Raw genomic sequence first — 15,018 nt, forward strand, 5'->3', positions numbered from 1 at the left:
GTCATGTGAATGACCTTATAATGTTATACCTGCATCCAGATGTCTGTGCTCACACATTCATGATTGGGTGTAAGTGCCTGTACCTGAGTTCAGGTAAAAAACAGAACCTGGGTACAGGCCCTTCAAAGGCCGAATATTGATAGGAAGTGTACAGCTGGCCCTGCGTTCAACACCAGGAGAGGTCCAACTTTGGGTGCTGCTAGTTCAGATGAAGGCTGTAAATGTGACGGACCCACCTGGCAGGGGAGAGTGCGATTGACCCACTGGACACAGGACTTCTGCTTTTTTTCGGAGGTTGTACACAACGTCTGAATGAGGCTTCTATTGTGTACAGAGCTGTCCCTGTGTACACTGTACACGGGCTGTATGAGTGTTGAACATAATATGTGACTCGGGTTAAGATATTGGACAGGTGAGGCTGCCTCTGAGTCAGTTCATTGCCCCCGGTTTCATCGCCTTCAGTTAAGTGTGTGCCCCGCCCCCAATCCGGGAGGGCTCCCCCCCTCGCTAGGATTTGGAGGGCTTCTGGGCAAGGCACCGAGCCCACTTTAGGGGCCTGGACAAGGCGGGGTGCCGCACCCCCTGGAGAATCCTCCCCGCCGCCAATTTACTCGGGAATTGCTTCCGAGTAAAGACCCGCCGCCACCACAGGATCGCCGTTGCTGCAAGGTTGCGAATCCTGCGCAGACTTACCCGGGAGCAAGCCCCGTTGCAGTCAATGGGACTTACTTCCGAGTCGACGTACAGTCAAACGCGCGCTTTCCTAGAAGGACGGGGAACCTCCCCGCCCCGGCCGGGACTAGCTAAGATGATCCCTGCGGCAGCGGGAGGGTCCGGCTGGTGGCCCGCCGCGTCCGCGATCGCCCCCGTTGCAGCCGCCTCCCTCTGCAGCAAGGCCCGGATCTCTGCGCCTTCCCGACGGAGGCGGAGCGGCTGCCCCGGGACCTCCCCGCTCCCTTCCCTCCGGCCTGCCCCATCCAGTCCAGTCCCGCCCCGTGCAGGAGGCGTGGGGAGGAGGGAGGAGAGGAACCGAGTGGAGCGCAGGCCGGCGGCGGCTGCAGTGGAGCCGCGCTAGACGTGGCTGGAGGAGCCGCTGGCCGGAGCGCAGTCGGAGACCCGGCGGAGCGCGCAGGGCAGCGGCCAGGATGGCGGCGGACGGCGGCCTGGAGCAGCGGGCGCTGCAGTACGAGCAGACCCTGGTGAGTGGGTGGGTCAGCCAGCCGAGCAGGCGGTAAGGCGGCCGGGCGGTCCTTTCCTCTGCGGCTGCCCCGCTGCGGGTCGGGCTGCATTGGAGCCCAAGCGTAGCCCCGGAACCTGCCTTCAGCGCCAGGCTCGCGTAAAAGAGGGGTTTTCTAGCCATGTGCAGAGAGCGCTTTCCCCGCGAGCAGCAGCCGCTCACTCGTCGTTCAGGAGGAGGAACGATTTCCAGAGCAGAGGAGGAGAGGGTTGCTTGAGCCCCGGCACCCTTTCGCTTTGAGAGCTCAGCTCCGCGAGGACGGAGGAAGAAGAGGCGAGCAAAGCAGGGCTGAATGAGAGCCGGGAATCCCGGCCCAGGGGCTCTGCCCTGTCACCTCTGCAGTATTACAGAGTGCCTCTGAGCGGGTGCAGAGTGTCTTTCTCAGTAATCAGAACTTCTTCCCGTGTATGGGGCATGACTTCCAGCTAGTCCTGCACTCCAACCCCACCCCCGCTGAAAGAGAGAGAGAGAGAGAGAGAAGGCTGGGGTCCTCAACCTTGGGTCCCCAGATGTTGGACTACAACTCCCATCAATGGCTCTGCCGTTGTGGCTGGGGAATGATGGGAGTTGTAGTCCAACCACATTTGGGCACCCAAGGTTGAGAACCCCCATACAAAGGTGTTGGGTAGATGGGAGAAGACCATCTTGGACAGGGTTTTGGGGTTGTGGTGGGCATTGTCCGGAGTGGGTCCCCATCATCAGGGAGCCGTGGTAGGGGCTGAGTGGGCCTTGGAGGACACCTTCCAGGCTGGAGAGATGTGCCAGCAGCTACAGGGTCCTGGTGATGGGTGGATGCCAGAACAACCAATGAGTCTTGAATGGGTCCCTTCTGAAGAGGACTACTCCACCGTGTAAGTGGGCACTTCTGGGTAAGAGCATGGGGTGAGAGTGGGCGGTGGGGGGGGGTGCCTCTCCTCCTGGAAAGGGCCCAGTAGTAGCATTGTGGCGAACAAATGGCCCTCCAGAGTGGCACAAGTCCTGGATATTTGTGTTTGGAAGCAGGTATTGCTTATGGACGTGTGCCAAGTGGCTTGTATGGGTCTGCCGGAGTGGACCGAGCAAGGCATGGAGGGGGGGTGGTGGTGCGTGAATGCCTTGGCGTGTAATTATGGGCCGGGGCCCTCAAATTTAGGATTGGCTCACTAGCCGCCACTATTTGTGCTCGCCACCCACCCACCCCCGCCCCGCCCCCAGTCCTTTCTGGCACACAGGCCGAGGGCTTAGGAGAGAAGCCAGTCTTCTCTCATTTGCACTGGAGTGTGAAGAGGGTAAGAAACGGCAGGAGTCCTCGTGTCCCCTACTGCTCAAAAGAGATTCCTGCCGCTTCTTACCTGCTCAGAAACTGCAGCAGAAATGAGACCTCTAGGGAGGAGAGCTGTGTGGTGCTGGATGCCCTGCTGACCAGGAGGCTGGGAGCACAGCACTGGCCCCTGGGGAGCAGATGTGTGGATCCTCGATTACGGGGTGTTGCTGTGCCTGGGAGTAGATCTGTGAGGGGCGATAGAAGCCTGCGGAGAAAGAGTTAGGCAGGGGCTTGCCAGCTTGGGTGCCTTCCCAGCTGTTAGACTACAAAGCCCATCGTCTGCAGCCACAATGGCTGAAGGGGATTGTAGCCCAACAGTATCTGGACCCAGGTTTGAGAACAGCTGAATTAGGGTTGGTGCCACAGCAGTGTCTGTCTTGTGACACTGCTGTACAAGTCAGCACTGCCCAGATGGATTGAGCAGGACACAAGGGAGGAAAACTGGTCTTGTGGGAGCAAGCGTGACTTGTCCCCTTTGCTAAGCAGGGTCTGCCCTGGTTTGCATTTGAATGGGAGACTAAATGTGTGGGCACTGTAAGATATTCCCCTTAGGTAGGGGATGGGGCCGCTCTGGGAAGAGCATCTATATGCTTGCATGTAGTTCCCTCCCCGATATTTCCAAGATAGGGCTGAGAGAGATTCCTGCCTACAACCTGAAGAAACCGCTGCCAGTCTGTGTAGGCAATACTGAGCTAGATAGACCAACGGTCTGACTCGGTATATGGCAGCTTCCGGTGTTGCTAATCTTAAGAACATCTCGGAGTACAGTAAAGATGTGCGGCTCGATTTAAGAGTTTGCCCAACACATACAGTGGTTGTATCCTGTGTGCTGCTAGTCGAGTGACGGGTTCTTTCCCCCAGGAAGGGGTTGCCTGCCTGAGTTCTGGGCAGTGCTGAGGCAGCCACAGGCAAGGTTTCACACACTTGCTGATTTCGGGCAGGGCTGTGGGTGGACATGCAGGTGCACTAGAAGGGTGGCTTGTTGCTGACAGTGGACTAGTGATATAACCTTACTTGAGTGGAGTTGCCAGCATGGACTTGGCGGGATATCGGGTACATTCTGGTTATCATGCTGTGTGCTAGAGACTGGATGAGAGAGACCAGCAAGGGATGGATGGAAGCCTCTAAGCCAGAAATTTTGTGGCCAGCTGTGATGCAGAGAGAGAGGCAGGCAGGCAGGCAAAATAGCAAAAACGTATATAGGAGTGTTATAAAGTTGTTAAATCTTACATTTAATAAGGTGAACTGCTAATATGCATCTCATGTCCAAGTTCTTGTTTTTGTGAGTGTTTTTGCGCTCACTGGCCTGAGCAATGGAAGCTGGGCACAGGTTTTCTTACCAAACAGTTGGGAAATGACTGCATATTCCCCCCTGTAGCTTTTCTCTACGCAGGAATTTCCCCCACACTTTCGTCTTTGGTGGGTGGCCAGTCTGAGGCTCCCCAGATGTTGTTGGACTACAAGTCCCATCCTCCTCACCTGCAAGAAACGGGAATTCTCAGATCCCTGGAAATTCTCTTCTTATTTTAAGGATACAGCCTGGCAGACTATTTGGAGGGCCAGACTCCTTGCTCTGCTTCTGCCACTGTGGCTATAGGAGCAGGAGGACCTCTGTGCACTGCCAGGAGATTCCTTTGGTTAGGGTTGGGGAGAGGAGAGGCTACTTCCAAGCAGTGGTGCCTCTAATTCCTTTTCATCTCTGTGCAGAATGAGATTTGTTCTGGGCAGCAGTATCAAGGCAGTGTGCACGCACTTGCATTCAGAGTGGGGCCTTCCTGATTCAACCTGAGTGGGATCTAAAATGAACTGTGCAGACATCCAAAAACTTGTGAGCGTGAGCACATGCACACACCTTAGAGGGAGCAGTGATCCCAAGGAAGGCTGCAGGCATGCACAGAGGGGGCAGTGCTTATAGCTGGCACCATGTGGGGAGGGGGGAAAGGCAGTGCCAGGTATCTGCCCGGGCTAGGGACTAGATGTGGGTAGCAGGTGTCATGCCTGCAAGCACTGAAAGAGGAAGGGGCACCGTTCCAAAACTTCAGGCACTCATTACTGGAGGTTTGGGGATATTGTCGGTTCTCCTCTCCCCAGCGCCGGGAGATGTCTGTGGGTGCTGCCACTTCCAGAGGGGAATATGGGCTGTATGTCCGGAAGAGGGCATTGCTAGAAATTGGTGCTAGGGCAACAAAAATGGGCACTGCCAAAGTCTCACTTCTGCCAGCACAGCGACTGGCGGATGGACGGGGCGGTGCCAGGAATGCTGGCCTTGTTGATCACAGGGTTGCTGCCAAGAGAGTCAGATCCTGGGCGCTTGAGGACAAAAGCAGGCCTTGCTTGGGAACTAGAGTTGTGCAGGCAGTAGAAATCGGGATTCATTTCCACTTGTGTTCTTCTAGGACAGGTGACAATTTATAGGGGCTATTGTCATCCTCTCTCTATAAAACTTGGAAGGGATTGTATCTCAGTGGCAGAGCATGTGCTTTGCACGCACAAGGTCTCAGGTTCAGTCCCAGGCATCTCCAGTTAAAAGGAACTCGGGTAGCAGAGAAAGATCTTGGTCAGAGAACTGCTGTCGGTCAGGGTTGGGCTATCAGGCCTGCTCAACTTAGGCGCCCCCCAGTTGTTTTTGGACTACAGCTCCCATAGTCCCCAGCCACAGTGGCCAATAGCCAGGGATTATGGGGATTGTAGGCCAACATCTGCAGGAGGGCCGAAGTAGTGGTTAGCATGTTGGACCAGGAGTGGGGAGATCTGAGTTCAAGTCCCCATTCAGCCATGGAACTCACTGGGTGACTCTGGACTAGTCACTTAACTCTCCGCCTAACCTACCACACAGCTGGCTGTGAGCGGGGGGGCGGGGGGGGGGGAATAGCCATGTACACTGCTCTGAACTCCTTGGAAGAAGAGTGGGATATAAATGTCAAGTAAATAAAATCACATCTCCCGCCTCAGTGGCTTTCCAACTGTATCTCTCCTATCTTTTCACATTGGCACCTGTATCTTTTCCCCGGCTGGGGAAAATATGTGTTTGGTTCTGTCGGAGAGGAAGTTCTCGCAGCCACTCTACAATTTACTCAGATTCACCCATTTCAGACTGCAGGTGGTGGTCAGCGGTGGGAATCATATCTTTGAATGCTACCTGTGCAGCAGGGAAATGACTTGACTAGCAAGCCAGAGGTTGCTGGTTTGAATCCCCGCAGGTATGTTTCCCAGACTATGTTGGGGCGGGGGGAACCCTCTCCATATATAGGAAGATGCTGAAAGGCATCATCTCATACTGCATGGGAGATTTATTTATTTATTTATTTATTTATTTATTTATTACATTTTATATCCCACTCTTCCTCCAAGGAGCACAGAGCAGTGTACTACATACTTAGGTTTCTCCTCACAACAACCACCCTGTGAAGTAGGTTATGCTGAGAGAGAAGTGACTGGCCCAGAGTCACCCAGCAAGTCTCATGGCTGAATGGGGATTTGAACTCGGGTCTCCCCGGTCCTAGTCCAGCACTCTAACCACTACACCACGCTGGCTCTGGTAAACCCCTCCTGTTTTCTACCAAAGAAAATCGCATGGCTCTGTGGTCGTCTGGAGTGGACACCAACTCACTGCCTTACCTGTGTCAAAAATTCTTTCCATGACGTATACAGGAGATTTGTTGAGAGGTCTACAAAACGTTTCTCCTGATCATGCTATTTTGCTATATATGGAGAGGGTCCCCCCGCAACATTCAAAAATAGCCCCCCACACACACACACCAGCAGTTTGAAGTGGTACGGTCCAGGATTCTTTCACCTCTTTTTCATCATGGCTGTTGGAGGCACCTCTCTGCTAGAACCAAGTGTGATTCCCGACTCTTCCTCATGGATGCGGATTCTCCAGTTGGGATTTCTCCTCCTGCTGCTCCTGCTGCTGCTGCTGCTCTTAACACATGTGCTGAATTCTTTCTCCACAAATGAAACTCTCCGTTTATTCCCCCCCCCCCAAGCTACTTGTGCTCCCCTGGCCTTTCTGCATAATCCCATGCTAACGCCACTCAGATGCTTGCCGGAGGTTTTCTCCGAGATCATGCGGCAGCCGGGACCTGTGTTAGACAGATTTGTTAGACAGATTTAGCTCCTTTAATCTTCCCTCCGAGTTTACCCCTCCAGCTCTGCGATTGCCTGGCTGCAAGCGTGTCCGGTTTCCTGCTGCCCTGCCTCAGTCTTCGCACTGCATTACGACCCCTTCCCTAGTCAGTGCCAGAGGCTTGGTCCTGGCTTCGCGGTTTTCCCTGCTCTCGCTTCTTGCTGTTTATTTCCTCTTGCTTGCCATCCGTCTTTAGGGCCAGTTTATTTAATCAGAAGAATGAGGCGGTAAAGTTTTGCTTGGATTGTATCACTTTTGGGCATTGCATGTTTGAATGTTGTTCCATGGGGTGGGGATGGAGACCTCTCTCTCCTTTTTAAAAATTTTTAAATTAAACTACTACTACTACTACTAGCATCTTGGGAGCAAAACTAGGACACTGAACTCTGCATCCATTCACACATGCAAGCCATCACTTGATGTGTGAATTGGCCTTGAACACTGAGAAAATTATATCCCTAATAGGAAGCTGCCTTATACCGAGTCAGACCATTGGTCCTTCTAGTCTTGTCTACACAGACTGGCAGTGGCTTCTCCAAGGTTGCAGGCAGGAGTCTCTCTCAGCCCTGTCTTGGAGATGCTGCCAGGGAGGGAACTTGGGACCATCTGCATGCAATTGCTCTTCTTAGAGCAGTCCCATCTCCTAACTGGAATAACTTACAGTGCCTACACATGTCATCTCCCATTCAAATGCAAACCAGGGCAGACCCTGCTTAGCAAAGAGAACACGTCATGCTTGCTACCACAAGACCTTACAGTCTAAAAAGAAACACAAGGTAGATACCAGCAACTGCCACTGGAAGGGTGCTGTGTGTTGAGGTTGGTTTATCCAGCACTCGAGATTCGTGAACTCATGAATATTCATCATTGGATGATACATCATCAAACAATGCTTTGCACATGTGAATGCCCCATCCTGGGTGCAAAACTACAAGACAAAACTTTGACATCTTCACAAATCAGTTGAACTTGGAGGCTTTTCAGTGATGCTTGTTCATAAATTCAGCTGCCAGGCATCGAGATCTGGTTCGCACATGCACATGGTGACCTAGGTGGCCAGATTTGGCTTTTAAAAAGCCAAATTCTGGCTTACGGCCCATTTGACTCATGAGTATACCCCTTAGGTTCTGGCAATGATGATGTTGCACGTGGTCCATACAGACTTGAAGACTATCCACTGCAAAGACTGTATTGAAGAGTACTCTGTGTGATGCCATATGCATGTTAGGAACATAGGCATATAGGAAGCTTCCTTATACTGAGTTGGACCATTGGTCCATCTGACTCAATATTGTCAACACCAACTGGCAGCAGCGGCTCTCCAGGGTTTCAGGCAGGAATGTCTCCCAGCCCTCCTGGGAGATGGCAGAGATTGAACGTGGGACCTTTTGCATGCCAAGTAGATGCTCTACCACTGAGCTATGGGCTCAGCCCTGTTCTTCGTGTGGTGTTAAATCATTCATTCACACAGGCGAGTCATCAGTGGATGCTGGAGTGGTCAAGTGAGGAAGATGAACATGCAAGCCAGATTCTAGTGTAGAGAAATCAAGTACCATACATACGTGTGTGAACCAGGCTTAAAATAGTGTTGTTGTTTTTCACTACAGCTAGTTCATCCACTAGCCACCTAATGGCGCAGCGGGGAAGTAACTTGCCTAGAAAGCAGGAGGCTGTTGGTTTGAATCCCCACTGGTATGTTTCCCAGAATATGGGGAACTTCTATATCGGGCAGCAGCAATATAGGAAGGTGCTGAAAGGCATCATCTCATACTGCGTGGGAGATGGCAATGGTAAACCCCTCTTGTATTCTACCAAAGACAACCACAGGGCTCTGTGGTCGCCAGGAGTCAACAATGACTCAACGGCACAACCTTTCCTCCTTTTTCTCTTCCCCCCTTTCCTAGTGCATCCACTGCATTTGCAGTTCCTTTGTGGATTTGGTTTCAAAAATGGCCTAACCACCCTGGCATACATTTTATGAATGGCTGTATAGAAATCTAACTAGAAATAAATAAATGTTGACTAGTGGCGGTGACATAACTGGTGATGAGTGACACCGCATCTCCCGCACTGCCGGTATCATTTGTGACTTTTAACAAGGTTTTCCTTAGATTTTAAAAAGCTGGGCCCTAGGGGCGTGCATCATGAAATGGTCTGACCATGAACTGGGCTGGTTTGAGCAGTTTCAACACAAACCGGTTTTGAGCCAGTTCATTGACCCTGAACAGCCCAGCTGGTGGGTTCGACTGAACCGGTTTGGGGACCCGTCCAAATTCGGACCCAGCCACCACAACCGGTCTGTGCACACCCCTGCTGGGCACTTGCTTCTACCCCGCTAAAGTGCGGGAGTGTTAATCTAGTGCTTCAAAATGGGAAGGAGGAGATCCCGTGCCTCAAGGAGTTTGCAGTCTAAACCTTAACAGTGTGGAGGCAACAAGGAAAGGAGGTAACAAGGGGTCAACATATGTGGCATCTCTGGGTATGTCGGACACCAGACTATATCTTGGAAGTAGTTCCCTGATTGTTCTTTTCGGAAGGCATTTCCTCCCCAGCTCCATCCAAAACCACTGCAAATGGCTTCAAGTTGGTTGGGAAATTGTGGCGGTGGTGGTGTGGGGAGGGGGGTGGATTTAATCCTTGCCTTGCCTGCTGCTGCCCATCCAAAACCTTGTTCCCTGCTGTATCCCACTCCAAGGGGGCTGGGATTACAGAGGCCTTGGATTTCCGCTGAAACAGTTGAACAGCCCCCACCCACCCAAAGTCAGTGGTCTTCTGCTGTAGAGGCTGCTTTGCATGGGAAAGGTGGAGACGCCCTGGAGAGGGGAAATCACCTGCGCCTGACAGTGTAGGACAGGTTCTTGTGACTGGGTCCCAAGATGTTGCTAGACTACAACTCCTATCTTCCCTAGGCACGCTGGCATTTGGGAGGAGCCTTTCGCCGTTATGGCTGGGGAGGGTGGGCGTTCTAAAAGGGCTCACACTCTTAAAAAGAGACACCAGCAACAGCCACTGGAAAAATGCTATCCTGAGATTGTACAGGGACAGCCCCCCCCCCCCCAAACACACTCAATATAAGAGAGCAGCCACTTTGAAAGGGGCCTCTTTGCCCAGTTAGCCGGAGGGTGTTTGTAATAATAGTGTCTGTGGAGGCAACTGGATTCTGAACTGGGTTTCATAGTCTGGATGTGATCCTCTAGGCTGAAGACCTAGGAGGGTTCTGGGAAGTAGTAGGCCCTGATCCCAGCTTTGCTGTGGGTGCCATATGCAAAGATCTCTGGACTTGGCAGAGAATGGGCCGCCTCCTTCCGCTGCTAGGAATCCGAAACAGGTTTCCAGTGTTTGCTCTCACAAACAGGTGCTTAGCAGGGTCCGGGTTAAGTCTGTTGTGGCTAAGCACCATTGAAATAAATGATAAACATTAGTCGTAACTTTAGTCCCATTAATTTCAGTGGGCCTTAGTCAGTACTAAGTTGGGGTTCTGTCCAGAATATATGTGTACCCTCATGAGTACACAAACAGTAGATAAGTGTTGCACGTTCTTGGAAGCTTGAGCGAAATCAGCTGTTAAGAGCTTCTGATAACCTGTGCCTGTCTAGTCCAAAGTCCTTGGAGTGTGGAACTTGTAATGGGAGAGGGAATGCTTCTGTTACATCCCAGCACTTCCTTAGGGAGGGAGGATTCCTTTATTTATTCTTGGGTATTAAGGCAGGATCAGCTGCGGTGACACAGCGGAGAAACAGCTTGCCTAGAGTGCCAGAGGCTCTTAGTTCAAATCCCCGCCAGTCTGCTTCCCAGACTGTGCCTGGTAAATATATATGTTGTTACCTATATTGGGCAGCAGCAATATAGGAAGGTGCTGGAAGCATCGTTTCATACTGTGCGGGAGGAGGCACTGGTAAACCACTCCTGTATTCTACCAAGAAAATCACATGGACAGACAAATCTACATGATCGCTAGGAGCCGACACCGACTCGACAGCACAATCTTTATAAGACAGGAGTTCTCAGACTTGGTTCCCAGATGCTGTTGGACTACAACTCCCATCGTCACCAGCTTTTCGCTGTTGTGACTGGGTTTGATGGGAGTTGTAGTCCAACATCATCAGTGGACCCAAGTTTGAGAACCCCTGTATTAAGATATTTGTGCTCGGTCTCTTGGCTTTCCAGTCCAAAGAGACCCCCAAGGCAGCTTGGAATTAATAAACACACATTAAACCAACAATCCAAAAAGCAAAATTCAAAAAGTTAAAGCTATAAATAAAACTGAGAAGTAGCACAGGAAATAACAAACCTTCAAGAGAAAGGAACACAATAATATTGGACCAAAAGTACTGCAAACCAGGTTTTTAGACCATTTGTCAGAGCCTATTCTCTTCTCCCATTTTCCCTTTTTTCTCACCCATGTCCAGTGTGTGTTTCTTAGAAAGTCTGACCCGACAGGGATGTCACTTCTGGGGGCGGGGGAATGAATCCTGTGGCCAGTCGTGGTGGCAGCAATAGTTTGTTTGTTCGTCATATTTTTATACTGCCTGAGATGTACATCTCTAGGCAGTGTACAAAATTCAAAACGCAGTATAGAAGAGTCAAAACAGATTAAAATTCCACAATAAAAACAGTCTCGTAAAACAGGTTATTAAAATTAATTCAGTGATGTGGCACCTTCTTGGTATGTAGATGGTCTCAGGTTCCTATCTTTGCCTTCCATCCATCAGCAATTATGTTCCAAATCTTGGTCTTTGATGCTGGGCAACTCATTTAGTACTATGTACATCTAGTCCCTGCTGGTGTGTTTCTAGACTATGGGAAACACCTCTATCGGGCAGCAGCGATATAGAAAGATTCTGGAAGGCATCATCTCATACTGCGTGGGAGGAGGCAATGGTCAACCCCTCCTGTATTCTACCAAAGACAACCACAGGGCTCTGTGGGCGCCAGGAGTCGAAACCGACTCGATGACACAACTTTACTTTGCATCTAAACCAGAGATATAACTTGAGTATGTCTCTTGCTGAGTCTTTTAAAATGTTATCTCAAAACCAACAGAGTCTTGTGCCATCTGAAAGACTAACTCATTTACTGTGGCACAAACTTTTATAGTCCAGAACTCACTTTAGCAAATGTGTGCAACTCAGCTGACTGATACATACATGGATAAAAAGGGGGGAAAGGATTGTAAACAGTGGGTTTGAATTGCCTTGAAATGCAAGAGCTGCAATGTGTGACAATTCTTTGTTTCCTTTAAATATATGCAAGATGAACGTAGTGACTGTTTACGATAGCAGTTAGGTAATCACTTTCTGGCTTTGCTACTCTAATTTGCAATGGGAGAGGAAATATTTTCTCAGCTAAATGAACTGAATCAAACTTAGCTGGTACTAATTCGGCAGTTTTACTCTGGTGTCTCTCTTTTGAAGTTGCTTTGGTTTGAATGGTGATTTTTGAGTCAGCATCCTGAGATACTTATCGGTGTCATTCTAACTTACTTCATAGGGTGGTTGTGAACATAAACTGGGGAGCAGGGGAGAGAATCAAGAAAATGCTACTTTGAGAAGGGCTCAAGGAAAAATGTAATCGTATTTCTTACTACTGCAAATATTTATATAATGTTTATCAGGAAATATAAATAAATAAGATGGTTGCCTGGTCCAAAAAGACTCGCAATCTAAATTCCTTACAAAAGTCTTATTTTGAAATGGAAACGCCCGAGCTATCTACACCTTCCCTTCTTCATATTTTGGGAGTTTTTTCTCACAAAAACCAGAGGAAATTATGTTGGTCCGTCGGATAAAAATGCAAAAGATGAAATAGGGCAGTATCTCACACTTAGCAGAGGCTAATCAAATTAAGTCTGCGTGAAGCTTTCTACTTGCCATCTTGCTACAGATTGCAGCGACCGTGGGGCTCTTCTATCATGCCCCAATTTGTTTCTCTCCCCCCACCCCGCCATTTCTCTTTGCTGAAGGGAGCTTGCAACTCTGCAGAGCTCGAAACCTTGCTGACTACTTTGATGTTTTAGTTGGTCCCCCAAAAGGCTATCCCCCGACTCCTGGTTATTTCTGTCTCCCGCTCCGCAATCTCTGTGAGTGCTGGGAATGATGCAACATAATTGAGCCATCCTTCCTGTCCGTAGTTCCTCTGTAGACTAAAATATGGGGCAGTGGAGCGGTGGTTCCTGTGCCCCTGGGCTATGCTTCTGTTGTGTGACACACACTCTCCGGTGTTGTCCCCTCACCAGGCGGGTGCATTGCTCCTTCTTCAGTTGGCTCCCTTCTGTGCCTCTGGCTGTTGCAAGGCCTTATCAAGCCAGTTCAAAGGGAACCAACAGACAGGCTTTTGTGACCGTCATCTGGGCAGGCCTGTGGGGGAGATTTTGTTCTCACTGGTCCCCCTTGCAGAGAGGAAGTCTTGATGGAGCTTGGCCAGGCTGGTTTGAGCCGGGAAACCGGGGGAAGTGATGCTCCTCCGGCTCCTCTGCCTCTTGTTCCTTCTGAAGGAGAAACTTGTGGCTAGTATGGATAATTCCTGTTCTCTCCAGAGGAAGACTAGCTCAGTGGATAGAGCAAATGCTTTGCATGCGGAAGGTCCCGGTTTCAATACCTGGTGTGCACAGTTAAAATACCTCCATGGGGATTGGGACCTTTCAGAGGCCCTGGAGAGATGCTGCTGGTCAGGGTAGACCAGAGGTGCACCTGTGGACCACCCAGTTTCTCAAATATTACCCATGGACCCCCCACCCCATTTATATATTTTCATAAAGCCCCAGTAACAATTCACAGGAAAAAAGTAAGTGCTCAAGATAGTTATTCTCAAGAACTTTATTCTGGCTCACCAGGAAGCATATTAAATTCAGTGAAGCAAAGCTTTTCCATGGACCTGCTGGACCTACCCCTTGGACTCCAGGTTCAGAACTCCTGGAGCAGACCATCCTTGGGGTGGATTGACAGTTGGACTCTGTAAAAGGTGGGTTCATATGTTCATATTGTATGTTCACATGTCCCTCATTCCATGCTCCCTCATTCCATGCTCCAGTCTATACTAGGAGAAGGATCTGGCTTACCCAGTTTGGCAGGGGACTTCCATTGAGATCCTTAAAGGGTTTCTGCACATCCCATTACAGTCTCCAAGATTCACTGAGCATGCCCTTGGACATCATCTGTATGCCATGTTTGTACTGGTCAAGAAATGTTGGCTCTCTTCAGCAGCCAGACAACAATTTTTTACTCGTTGAGCTGTATTGGTACATTACTCATCAGGATATATTTTTTTCCACTTCTCAGGCATCATTTTTCACTTGCCACAGACAAGTAGACTAGTGGATTTTCTGAGCCCTGAAGGTTTGAATGGCAAGGGTGGGTGACAGCCACCTAAGTGTGGGAGCCGAAACCTGAGCATCTTTTGAAAGCATGGTTTTATTGTTAGGGAGAAGGCTAGGGATCATTAGGAAGGGGACTGAAAATAAAACCGCTAATATTATAATGCCCTTATACAAAATTATGGTGCGGCCACACCTGGAGTACTGCGTACAACTCTGGTCACCACATCTAAAAAAGGACATTGTAGAACTGGAAAAGGTGCAGAAGAGGGCAAGCAAGATGATCAGGGGCCTAGAGCACCTTTCTTATGAGGCAAAGCTACAACACCTGGGGCTTTTTAGTTTTGAAAAAAGACGACTGCGGGGAGACATGATAGAGGTCTACAAAATCATGCATGGTGTGGAGAAAGTGGAGAGAGAGAAATTCTTCTCCCTCTCACATAACACTAGAACCAGGGGTCATCCCATGAAATTGATTACCAGGAAATCTAGGACCAACAAACAGAAGTACTTTTTCACACAACGCATCATCAACTTGTAGAATTCTCTGCCATGAGATGTGGTGACAGCCAACACCCTGGATGGCTTTAAGAGGGGTTTGGATAACTTCATGGAGGAGAGGTCTCTCAATGGCTACTAGACGGAGGCTATAGGACACCTCCAGCCTCCAAGGCAGGATTCCTCTGAGTACCAGTTGCAGGGGAGTAACAGCAAGAGGGAGGGCATGCCCTCAACTGCTGCCTGTGGCTTCCAGCAGCATCTGGTGGGCTACTGTGTGAAACAGGATGCTGAACTAGATGGGCATTCTTGGGCCTGATCCAGCAGGGCTGTTCTTATGTTCTTACATTCTTAAGGCAGATGAGATCCAATGGTTGCTAGTGTTAATCCAGTTAAAGCTGAGCTTTTGTATTAGGCATTACCACCTTTTAATTTAATTATTAGTTGTCTTAGGGCTGCATTTTAAAAACAGATTGATCAATACAAGTGATCAACGAATGCTTAATTAATGCCCTTCCCTTCAAATAGTGGTGGATCTT

The 15,018-nt window shown here is 49.9% G+C and overlaps 1 protein-coding gene across 2 annotated transcripts in view; it reads left to right on the forward strand.

Moving 5' to 3' along the window:
- Positions 1–705: 705 nt before the first annotated feature.
- The window catches only part of CLCN2 (chloride voltage-gated channel 2), a 96,227-nt gene continuing 81,914 nt past the window's right edge, over positions 706–15,018 (forward strand). Inside the window, exon 1 of one of the 2 annotated variants that reach the window (XM_053309319.1) lies at positions 706–1,199. In XM_053309319.1, the coding sequence (XP_053165294.1) occupies positions 1,146–1,199 (54 nt within the window). In that variant the 5' untranslated portion in view covers positions 706–1,145. The remainder of the gene's footprint in view (positions 1,200–15,018) is intronic. The other variant, XM_053309320.1, reaches the window with a different exon arrangement.

This window comes from Hemicordylus capensis, chromosome 3 (assembly GCF_027244095.1).
Source record: "Hemicordylus capensis ecotype Gifberg chromosome 3, rHemCap1.1.pri, whole genome shotgun sequence".
NCBI classification, from domain to species: domain Eukaryota; kingdom Metazoa; phylum Chordata; class Lepidosauria; order Squamata; family Cordylidae; genus Hemicordylus; species Hemicordylus capensis.